Below are 12,555 nucleotides of genomic sequence, written 5' to 3'. Positions count from 1 at the left end.
TCTTTCCCACTCACCTTGTTGCAATAGCTGTGATGCTACAGAGTCAGCTTCTGACATATTACCTCTAGTATATATCACTCAGGTCCAACAGGGAATGGTGAAGCAATGGGTCCAGAAAGCAATGCTTCTGAAAAAATCCAGAAAGGAACATTCAACCATGCATGTTAGGTGGAACTTAGGTAAGACACACAGTTGTTTGAGCTGTTAGGCATTAACTGTGGTGAGTTCTGGTGAAGAGAATGAGGCACTGCATTGCTGTCAATCTCTTCTGTGCAAAGTGGGTTCCTTCCAAAGGAGCAGGGAAATTCCCAGGAAATGGATGGGCAAAACAATCACCAGCATAATAATAAAAGAAATGCTAAAGTGTAACAAGGAGCTCCAGGGTCCATTAGATGAAGTATTCTCGTTTGCACTCGGTCACTGTGTTCTGCAAGTCAACATCAGTCTTAAAAAGAACTGTCAAGGTGCTCTGGGTATTCCTTTCTTTCGCCTGGCTGTCTGGATGTGTCTGCTTGTGCTGGTAAAGAAATCTGCTCATAATGGCCACAATGCAAAAGATGATGAAGATCACAACGGGCTATAACACCTGGGGAAAAGGAAAAAGCAATAAGAACATAAAGGGAAAGGAGGGACTGTGATTTGTCTACTCAGGAGCTGATCCAAACAGAAGATTAAAAATACTATAAAATCAATGAATCCACTATTATGCAATATATAAAAGGAAGGTGAACCGATAGATTCAATACAACACCCACTCTTCAACTGTGGCTGTGAGTACTACTGTACTACTCTCTTTTATAAAAAAAAATTTAAAACCAAAATCTTTTGTATTGTGCGACATCTTATTATGAATGCATCTTTAACATAATCTTTCTTCAGATACTCCAACTAAATCCATATGCACGATACAATTCCATATATTTTCAAAAAATTCACATGCTCCAATACAACTTCATAAAGTACAAACAACTTAAATATAGGGCCTTAAATATAGGCCTTTTGTCACATCCACAGAGACTTTGTAACATGCTGTCAAGTCATGGGCCACTAGGATTTTCAAGGCACAAGATGAAAAATAGATGGTTTACCGTCACTCCGACTCCTGCATAACGACCCTGGTATTTCTTGGTGGTCTTCCATCCAAGCACTAACCACGGCTGACCCTGTTAAGCTTCTGGGGGGTCTGGTGATATTAGCCTAGACTGGCCCTTCCATGCCAGGGCACCACAGAGACTTACAGTAGTAAAACTGGCTCTACCTGGTCTTTCTGCCTAGTCTTATCACAGAGTTGCCAAATTTTGATTGCATCCTGTCCAACTTTGGCACAGTTTCAGTTGATGCTTCTGACACCTGGCCATTGTGAGTGTGAAGAACATCACTGCTGTGTCACCAGACAAGTAGCTTTACTAGAAAGAAGATACTGGAATAGATGCATTTAGTTACCTTATTTCTGTTAGAATGACTGAGCACCATTTTTACTGCATTTGGGCTCTCAGAGGTACTCGACTGAAACAGTTTTGGCTCACAGCTATACAGAGTTTAGGGATTTCAGTGATTCATGTTCAGTCTGACTCTAAATAGCTGCTTTCTGCTTAGCCAGTCTAGAACTCTGCGCCAGATAAATTAGGAATCCACACTTCCCATCAGTTCTCTACCAGCATGGCCAATTGGCCATGCTGACAGAGGCTGATGGGAATTGTAGTTCCTGAACAACTGGAGAGCCGCAGGTTCCCTACCCCTGATCTAGCCACAAATGGGTGCTTAATCCATTGGGTTGGGGGGTCAGATCAGATAGATGTGGTGCTGATTTCATTACTCCCTTTCTAGATATTCTAATTCATGGGGTTTTTTTTGTTAATTAGGAAGACTAATGTGTCATAAGGTTTGATGACTTTCTTCTTAATATTGCTTTGAAGCAGGGGTGGGTTGAGGATAGATCAAAACTACTGGAAAACATAGCTTAAAGATAGTTTCAAACCAGAAAAATTCACACAGTCTACTGATGACACCATGTAGTAGCAACAAGAGGGCACAAAAATATGGCACAAGCACACAAAATCTAGAAACTGAAGAAGGGAGAGAGAATCACCAGAAAATTAAAATCACCACCAATAAGCTACATCAGAGAAAAGGGTTTCTGCTCAGTTGTGCATGTATGCATGTGCGCATGAATGCATGAGAGATTACCTCCAATTACAGCTGAATCACTCCTGACAGCATTTGTAAGTGGCTCTTTCTCATCTGCCTTCCCAAATGGATCTGTAATTGATTAAGGACACAAGAGATCATCTTGTATTCTTAGGACATTTTTTTTTGTTTGTTCTGCAAATAAGTCTCAAAATACTTTCTTGGAATCAGAGAACTGGATACATGGAAACAGCCAATGGATTTTTAACTTGTAAGCTGCCTTTCTTGGGTTATCTTCTTGAATGTCACTGTGAAAGCAAACAGATACATTGCACACAGTCATTTTGGTTTGACTGAAAACAACAACAACATGGAAGGCTGCAATTTGGAGAAGAGCATTGACAGCGGGGGAGAAAACCTGCTTCACCACTTTTCCTTCGACCACTCCTCCTCATTCAAACTGCATCTGCTTTGCATGCAGAAAGTCTGTGGTTCAATCTTAAGCATCTACAGAAGACAATACTAGCATTGATATGTCAGTGGAGTGGTTCGATGTAAAGCAAGTTCATGCATTAAAATCACTCCCCAAGCCAGCTGATTCTGTTTTTTAAGGAAAATACAGGTCCCTACTAATGTAGTATTATGCTGTTCTAGATCTATTGAAGTTGATGCATTGTAGAGGTGATTTTAAGTGAACAGTTAGCCTGAGTGGAAAGGGTTTAGCATCTCTTCCATGTATGGGTACTCCACTTAAAACATATGCTGTTCCCAGTGGAGTTATCAGCAGTTTGCTGTATGCTGTTCTCAGTGGAGTTTGCTGTATGCTGTTCTCAGTGGAGTTATCAGCAGTTTGGAGTGGGGAGTATCAAAGCAGGAAAAACGGTAGAGGGGGAAGGGTTAATCTATCCAGTGCTATGACCCTGATTCAATGTACATGTGTGTCAACTTAACTGGGACAGTTTAGATTCAGTTAAGGATCTCTTGTTGCTCTCCTAGTAATTCCCACAGAATGAAAAAAAAATTCTATTCAACATATGGAGTTTGGGGAAAACAAAAGCAAACTATTGGCATATCACAATAATTTTGTTCTGGTTCTGTTCAAACAAACCCAACTTTGTTTTGTAATGTTTGAAAACACAACTACATAGCAGCAGACAGGGATGTTAAGAAAACAGGTATCATTTAAAAAATCTCTCCCCAAAATACATATGTACAATTTCAGAAAACTGTTGGCTAAATAGCAGGTAGTTTTACTGTAGGTTGCCCTGCAGCAAAATTAATTGGGTTGGGTTCGCCAAGAATGTGATGATTTGATTCTTTGGGTTGTGAGCAAAACACTCTGATGTGTTGTAAAATTGTAGACCTTTATCCTCTTTGACATGATTGCATTATAGAACATAAAACTGAGACACTGATGAAACTGGGAATATTTATAGCTGTTTCAGAATTTAGGTAATGGGAGGCAAAAAAGCAGAGATTTTAGGTGGAATCTTATTAATTGTTTGCTTGACTGTCAATTCATTATTAATTGTTTGAGTGACTGTCAATTCAGGCCTCCAATGACAAAAGGTTGTAAAGAAGGAAAAAATAAGAATTCACAGTAGACCCAGGATGATTACATGAGTCACTGGATGAAGGAGGCTATACCCAAAGTGAGTTCAATTGGACTGTCCACTTTCTTTCTAGTTCAGTTAGGTATGATATGAAACTTGTCTATTAAACAATGACTGTGAGATGCCACTTAAATGATTTTTTGGATGCACTCCCACTCTATATCTATCCATTATTTTTAATATCAGTTACACTACGTCTTTTTACTGTGCAGATTACCTAAAGAACTTAACAGTTGATCATTATTGCTGACTTTTTACCAAAGCCAGATTAAATGTTTTCCCATCAAAAGTTTTCCACGGTAAAATTCCAAGGATTCCATATCAGTCAGATGTGTATCTGTAATCTTCAGAGACCTGAAACCCTGTGACACATTATTTTAACTTGCAATCAATATGCATGTAAGTGACAGGAGGATCTCTCTATCAATTCTTTTTAGAGGATATGAACCCTCGTGTTACCTTGGCAGTGGCAAAATTCTTAGCGGAGGTGTTTAAAAGTAAGAATCAGAAATTACTGGACACAAATTATGTCTAATGGTCAGATTTTTTAATTTAATTATTATTTTATATTTAATGTATAATCTCTATGTTTTATACAGGTCTATCGACTACAATAACTTTTATATACGTTTTAATTTTCATGTTCATAAAAATAAAACATTGTTCTTTAGCTCAAGTCCAGAGATCTCTCGGAACTCCCATGTATCTTTAGATTGCTCTCATAAAGTGGTGCTATTCACTTAATTGGTAGAGCATCTTTGTAGAGGCAGTAGCAGCACACATGACAAATCCATGCACAAGAAGTTACTGAATTAGTTATCCAACAGGCAGAAAGGGTTAATGAAATTTGTTTGACGCATTCAATCCCAGTGTTTAGGATTTTCTCCTCTGAGGCTCTTTGTTCTCACCACTTGAGTTGTTGAGAATCAGGAGATGGAAGGTGTTAACAACAGACATTCTCCATTTAATATATACTTTCCCCAGCTCCACTGTTAAAGAGATATGGAAAAGGAATTTGCTGATCTATGTACTTTGAAATTTGCAACCAGAGGCTTGAAATTAGACTTGATTTTCCTATATTGCTAGAATGAATTACATAGGAATATTGAGCATTATAGGACCGAAATATACTTCAAAATATGCTACAATGTCAATATCCTTGCCGATCCAGTTACAAATTCCTGTACTTTGGTGATGGCTTTTCTGTTTCACATTCTCTAAATTAGTTCAGTCTTGGAGCAGAGTTAATCTTGTTATAAATAAGGGAGAATCAGTTATGCCTCTGCAAGACTGATAATTGGTAAATATATTCTATATCTATATATATATAAATCTATCAGTATGTTTTTCTGCTGACAGGTAATCTCCCAAACTACTGGACTGATTGCTTTGAAATTTTCACACAATGTCGCATTCGCATGCGGCCAAGTTTCCATACTGTTTCCACACTCCTGTTGTGTACATGTCAAAACTGTGCCAGTTATTGTGTACATGCCACACCTGTGACAGTTGGAACCACAGTTCTGTTCCGCAACAGCACCATCTGCTGGCCGTCAAAGCAACACCCTCTGATACAAGGGAAACAATCATGCCTTCCTTGAAAACCGCTGCCATCTGGAGTGAAAAAGATGGGGTCCGCCATCTGGACATGGCCCACCCACCCTAGCGGAGGAAGGGGAAGGTGAGGGAAGGTCCAGGGGTTTGCTGGACCAAATGCTCTGAAATTTGAACACAACGTAGCTCATGCCTCCCAGTGTGTTTTAAGCTAGGTAATTCGGCTGCAAGGGAAGGGAGTGAAAGGGACAGGGCCCACAACCTGCACATGGCCCACCCACCCTAGCAGAGAAAGGGGAACGTTAGGGAGGGACAGGGCGGGGTGCCATGCAAGGGAACGGGAGAGAGGGAGGGGAGCGAGGGGTACCTTGCCCTTCCCCTCCCTTGCAAGCATTGTGCAATGACACATGTTCGAACTGTTCGCTTCCCCTTTTCTTTCTTTTCCACTTTACCAGACTCAGCCACAGCAATGCGTGGCCGGGCCCGCTAGTTAATTATACAAGGTTGGAGGTTTATTTGTTTTGGTTTATACACACACACACACACACACGCACACACACACATATATATTATATATATTGTGCTTGTCATACTTTATTCCTTTGTTATGTTTGCTATCTTCCCAAGTAAAATGCTTCCATTATTCTCCTTCTATGGTCCTGAACTGGGCAGGAGGTTTCTTGGTGGTAGAACACACACAGTTTAGTAATACTTCTCCAACTAAACACTTAAAAAGGCAGGTGACATACTATATGGTACCTTAATGCTCATACACATACATTTTGATGGCTGAACAAAATAGCTGTGCCTCCCACACATTGTTAAGAATTTAACTTTTGGATATCAGGGAAAAACGGATGTGAATCTAATGACAACTCTAACAGGTTCTGGTGGGTGTTCCGGGCTGTGTGGCTGTGATCTGGTGGATTTTGTTCCTAATGTTTCGCCTGCATCTGTGGCTGGCATCTTCAGAGGTGTATCACAGGGAGAAGTCTGTTTCTCTGTGATACACCTCTGAAGATGCCAGCCACAGATGCAGGTGAAATGTTAGGAACAAAATCCACCAGACCACGGCCACACAGCCCAGAAAACTCACCAGAACCAGTTGAATCTGGCCGTGAAAGCCTTCGATAATACAACTCATACAAGTCAAACATCCCCAAAATCCCCTCCTTGGGCAAAACAGCAATGCTAATTTACTATAGTAGCCATATGAATACAGGGTCCCAGGAAATATGAAGGGATTGAGTGCTTCTTATCCCAAAGAAGCTGTCAGGATTCTGAAGTACAGTTCAGATTTTGGGGGAGAAATACCAATCTCAGCAAGAATAATGGAAATCAGCAGGGGGAAAAACCATTACAGTTTGTTGAATTAGTGATTAGTGAAAATTGCATAAAAAGCAATTTTAAAATGCTGCTGATTAGGATGATGTTACCAGAAAATACGGGGAAAGCAATGGCAAACTACCCCACAAAAAAGGCTTGCCTATAAAATCACTGCTTGCAGTGGTACCCCAGGGTTGGATACAACTGAAGGGGAAACTTTACTTAACAATTTCCCCCTTGTTTTCAGTGATTATATCTATTTTATATAAACACTGCATTGAGATACAAAAGGAAGTCACACATTTGTGTGTGTGTGTTTCAGAATTCAGGTCAACAGACCTCAGTGCTCTTTAAAATTATGATTCGCTGAATTAAAAATCAGATCAGGGAAGAACACAGAGGTGTTTGCTTCAGAGAAACAGATGGCAAGTGACAGCAGAAACTTCCCCAGTAGGATCTCTTAAATTCTAGAGTCAAGGAAAACAACCAGCTTACATAAGACTTAAACCCTCAGTTTTTAAACAGATACAACCCCTGAGATCCTAGTACAAAGACAAATCGTACTAAAGGTTATCTTACAGGACTGAGTACCCCTGATATTTCAGGACCTGCTCAAATGCCAGGAAGAAGTATTTCACTTTAATAATGGCAGAATAGCATTACTGAGATAAACATGTTTGCCCTTGCACTACAGAATAAAAATGTCAAGCTGTACCTAATTTATTTGATACCCTTCTGGAATTAAAATGTATTTATTTATGTAGTGTCAGTACAGAAGCTCCACATCTATTCTTCCAATATCTCAAAACTTAGTTTAGATATTAACAGCCAGTTTTGTCTAAAATTAGCTCAATATTTCAATTGTAGATAATTTTTATGAGAAAATAGATAACCATGAGGAAACCAGGCTCTCTGTTGCCATTTAATGTGTTGGTAAAGCAAAAATAGGGAGGGAGATAAAGTTGTATAAAACAGCATCACTTTCAAGACCATATTGAGTGAAGTCTATGAATTCCCCCATGTTTACTGTAGAGATTATGGGAATTCATAGAGGTCACTCAATGCAGTGACATACTGCATTGGTCATGGGACCGAGACGGTGTTGGTCGCCATCGTGGATGAACTCTGGCTTCACTTGGATAGAGGCGGTTCAGTGTTGTTGGTGTTGTTAGACCTCACTGCAGTGTTCGATGTTGTAGATCATGACCTTTTGGTCCACCGCCTCACTGGTGTTGGAGTTAGGGGGTCAGTCCTGTGCTGGCTGGCCTCATTTCTCCGAGACGGGGGACTGCAAGTGGTGTCGGGGGGAGAGAACTCCAGATGACATCCCATAGTCTGTTGGGTGGTGCAGGCAGCGATCCTCTCTCTGATGCTTTTTAACATCTACATGAACCCCTGGCAAGTTTGGTCTGGAGTTTTGGGCTGCGGTGTCATCAATATGCAGATGACACGCAGCTCGTGTTCATGATGGAGGGCCACCCATCTTCAGCCTTTGAGGCTCTCCAGAGTTGTTTGGATGCTGTTGCTGGTTGGTTGAGTGTGAGTCAGTTGAAATTAAAACCTACAAAGACAGAAGTCCTGTGGCTGGGTTGGGGAGAGTGCCCAATGTCCTTTGACCTGCCTACGCTGCATGGTGAGGCTTTACAGCTAGCCTCATCTGCCAAAAGCCTGGGGGTGATTCTGAACTCAGTACTATCAATGGAGGCCCAGGTCACCCGAACGGCTCAGTCGACTTTTTTGCATCTGTGGCAGGAATGGCAATTGACCCCATATTTTTCCCGCCCTGATCTAGCCACTGTGATTTATGCAACGGTCACCTCCAGGCTAGACTACTGTAACTTGCTCTACATGGCCTTGCCTTTAGCCATGATCCGGAAATTGAAACTCATACAGAACATGGCAGCCATGCTTCTTATGGGAGCGTCAAGCAGGGACCAGATTACTCTGGTCCTATACCATCTGCACTGGCTGACGATTGAGTTCAGGGTCATGTTTACAGTGCTGGTCTTGACCTTCAAAGCCATTCATGCCTTGGACCTACCTATGAGACCACCTCTCCCCATATCGCCCCATTAGGCCCCTCCATTCATGGGAGGAGGACCTCTTGGTGATCCCTGGCCCTAAAGCTATCAGGCTGGCCTCTACACGGGCCAGGGCTTTTACAGCCCTGGCCCCCACCTGATGGAACAGGTTTCCAAGGGAGATCAGGGCCCTGTGGGACCTGCACAGTTTCCGCAGGGCCTGTAAGACAGACCTGTTCTGGCAGGCATTTGGCCAGCCTGGTTAAATACATTGCTGCCATTTCATCTGGCCTCCCATGGGCATAAAGGTGGGGAGGGGGAGGGATGAAAGCCATCTGACGCTATACGAATCCTGGTTTTATTATTGCTAATTAGCTGTTTTATGTTATGTTTTTAAGCTGTTTTTATCACTGTTGTCTACTGCCCTGAGCCCTTAGGGGGAGGTCGGTTTAGAAAATAAATAAATAAATAAATAAATAAATAAATAAATAAATACGTCTAGGTCTTCACTCAGAAGTGATGTCACCAGATCATGCAACCCTTCCCCTTTCCATGTTCCACCTTCAAACCTCCTAGGGTTATCCTAAGTAACCAAGATCATGTGCAAATTAAGGTTGCCTTAAAAAAAAAATTCTGTGTATGGTCATTGTGAACTTTTTCATATTTTCCACATTTCATTTGGGTATACTTGATTCATTTTAATTGATTTCTTTTCAACCACTGATATGCAGTCTAAATCTGATCAATGTTGTTTTTTTTAATGCATAAATGTAATAGGGAAAAATGATGAAAAAACAATGCAAAAATACAGACTCAAAGATTTAATTTGCACAGGGGGTGTTGTTGTTGTTAAATTTTCTGGTTGAAATGGCAGGGCTACACAATTTACTATCATGTCTAGAAAATTACCAAGTTGCAGGGAGGAGATGGCAGACTCAAATTATTATGGCAAGCGTGGTTACTTTTGCTGTCTCGCACGTCAATCCAATAAAAAGTAACAAAATTGTAAAAAAAATACTAGTCATTAAAAGGCTTTCAATTGGATGACCAACAGTGGGGAGGGGAAGGAATATTTAATAGTGGGTGTTAATTATGAGCTTAATGGCCTGCAATTAGTAGGCAGGTGCTAAAATTGCCAGTGATTTCAAAAGATGGGCAATTTTTTTAATGCAGTCATCTATTTGGAAAATAGCACAATCATGAATTGTAATATCCATTCTTAGAAGTCACTAAAGATAGAATTTTCTTAAAGGACGGCTTTTGACAAGTTGTGGCAGTTGACAAGCATATTAGAGAAAGACTGTCAATGGCATCCTCTGCAGAGCTAGGCCCCTCTGAACCAACTGAAAGCAATGAGAATAAACTGGATAACTGATGAAGAAAGCTTTTACTCCTGAAAGCTCATACCCCTAAAATCTTGTTGTTCTACTTGACTTGAATCTATCTGTTTACTACAAACCAACATGGCTACCATTTGAAACTATCCTACGGAAAGTGATCATATTCTTTCCCACTTTGCAGAGACTAGTAGCCTCAACGTTTCCTCCTGGTGAAATGTCTCAGGTACAAAGCAGTGAAATCAATTGCAAATCCAGATAGAACCTGTCTGGTGGAACACTATGTCTGGAGAGACTAGATCCCTGCAGGATTTAATACAATTCTGAATGGCCTAAAAGACAGAGCTGTTCCACCAGATATATGGCTTCCTTTCCCCCTTCTCCTCCTATCTCCCCTTTCCCCTCCCTCCCTCCCTCCCCTTCCCTTCTTGTTTTTCCCTTTCTTGGGGTCCCATTCCAACTAAATAATGAAATTATATTAGCAAGTGGGATCCATGTAAAGAATTGAACTGTGAGTCTGACGGAGATTCTTTGCTGGCATATTTTAAATCTGAATGAAATTTTAACTGTAATTTAAAGTATTTATAATGTTTTATGCATTGTTTTTATAAGATGATGGAAACTGCCCTCAGCCTTTAGGGAAGGGTAGTGAATAAATCCAATAATATATATATATATTTAAAAAAATAAAATGAAGCAGGATGTTTTATTTGTTGCCAGGCAGGATATTTCAATCAGAATGAACCTGTCATGAGCCAGCCCCTGAGAGATGAGAAATCAGATGCAGAGCCAGACAACACCATAGACCAGGAAATGTCTCCTCAAGTGAAGTTGCAAGCAACAGAGCCAAGCACCTTCCTTTGCAGCCTAAGCTGAGCCAGCTAAGCTAGGTGATGAGCCAGCTGCACAAGAAGGCAAAGGCAGAGACAGTAGCTCAGTATTAAAAGAAGTGCCCGCATTGCAGCTTGACATGGCAAAAGGCTCTGCAAGCTAGAAACACCAACAACTGAGGAGGATGAAATCGTTGCAGATTTCTGGCCTCATTAGCAAGGGCATCCTATATAAACCCTGCCTTGGGCTTGTCTGTGTGGGTGCAATGAGTGTACTTCCTGGTAAGCTCCCCATACCTGGTCTTCCACTGAACTCTGGCTCTCAGCCCACCTGCCTGACCTCCTGCCTGTGCCTTGTCTCTGCACTGTCTGACTATGCCTTTGCTTGTTGCCCACCTTGACTTTGCACTGCCTGACCATGCTCTAGCTAACACTTGCCGGCAACACAGTACCCTATTTCATGACATGGGGAGAAAGATAACTGAACACTGTTGTACAGATGGCTGCCCTTATCTGCATCATTCACTTTTGGATGAGCTCAGGTAGATTTTATTTGTTTTATATCCTTACTTGGTAATTAAGGACTATCACCAGAAAAGTCTTCCTGATGAATCTCATTAATGGAATAAAATTCTCATTCATGGAATTTTTTCAGGATGTTTCTTGAAAGAAGCAATTTTTGTGCCTCCAGCCTACAGTAAGAGTAATCCCAGCTTCATGTTGTGTTCTTTTTCCCAACATGCAAAACACTTAAGATTCCCAAAGGACTATTTAATGATTGCAGGCAAGAAATGAACTGCTGGGATCATCATCAGCAAGTAATGTAGCTCTCTTTAAAACCAGAGTGAATAAGAGGCAAACAGAGAGCAAAATCCCATTGGTATACCGAGGAGCTGCGTCGGATGAAACAGAAGCTCAGATGGTTAGAGTGAGTGTGGCGGCGGGTTCTTGATGAGGGGTGGCGACACTCATATTGGACCTTTATGAGATCCTACGAGGGTGCTGTAAAGGAATTGAAGAGGGTATATTTTACCTCCTCTATTGCGGTAGCTAGCTCGCAAGGTCATGCTACTAGCCCAGTAGACTTTCTTTCCCACTTTGCAGAGACTAGTAGCCTCAATTATTCAATTATTTAGAATAATTTGGTCTTTTATGGTCTAGCCCAGTAGACTTTCTTTCCCACTTTGCAGAGACTAGTAGCCTCAATTATTCAATTATTTAGAATAATTTGGTCTTTTATGACCTCCACTATGGGTCCCAAATTGAGGGAATTGGCAGTAGGCTGTGAGGCATTTGCGAGCTACTTTACAAAGTCTTGACCCTCCATCAATCCCTGCCCACGACAGTTGATACTGGTTGGTGAAAGCCAGCAGGGAGGAGCTTCAGAGCCACCTGTTGAAAATAATTAATAGCTCCCTTGTGCAAGGGGTTTTTCCGGGTCGGTTTAAAGAGGCAGTGGTCTGCCCGCTCCTAAAAAGACTGCAATTAGATCCAATGGATCCGGCTAATTACCGCCTTGTTTCGAACCTATCGTTTCTGGGTAAGGTAACTGAGCGAGTGGTGGCGGATTAGCTCCAGAAGTTTCTGGATGATGCAAATGTACTGGTTTCCTTCCAGTCCGGTTTCTGCGCTGGCCATGGGACTGAGATGGTTCTGGTCGCAGTCATGGATGAACTCCAGCTCCACTTGGATAAAGGTGGTTTGGCACTGCTGGTGTTGCTCAATCTCACCGCAGCATTCGATATCG

At 41.4% G+C, this 12,555-nt stretch overlaps 1 protein-coding gene across 1 annotated transcript in view; it reads right to left on the bottom strand.

Annotated features, from left to right (window-relative positions):
- Nucleotides 1–388: 388 nt before the first annotated feature.
- The window catches only part of CNTNAP5 (contactin associated protein family member 5), a 512,649-nt gene continuing 500,482 nt past the window's right edge, over nt 389–12,555 (bottom strand). The window contains exons 23-25 of the mRNA XM_048484843.1: nt 2,188–2,259; nt 1,095–1,102; nt 389–577 (exon numbers count right to left, since the gene is read on the bottom strand). Coding sequence (XP_048340800.1) covers nt 389–577; nt 1,095–1,102; nt 2,188–2,259 — 269 coding nt within the window. The remainder of the gene's footprint in view (nt 578–1,094; nt 1,103–2,187; nt 2,260–12,555) is intronic.

The sequence above is a fragment of the Sphaerodactylus townsendi genome, linkage group LG02 (genome assembly GCF_021028975.2).
Source record: "Sphaerodactylus townsendi isolate TG3544 linkage group LG02, MPM_Stown_v2.3, whole genome shotgun sequence".
Lineage (NCBI taxonomy): Eukaryota > Metazoa > Chordata > Lepidosauria > Squamata > Sphaerodactylidae > Sphaerodactylus > Sphaerodactylus townsendi.
The sequence above is the reverse complement of the archived record's forward strand: the minus strand, read 5'-3'. Positions and strand labels throughout refer to the sequence as shown.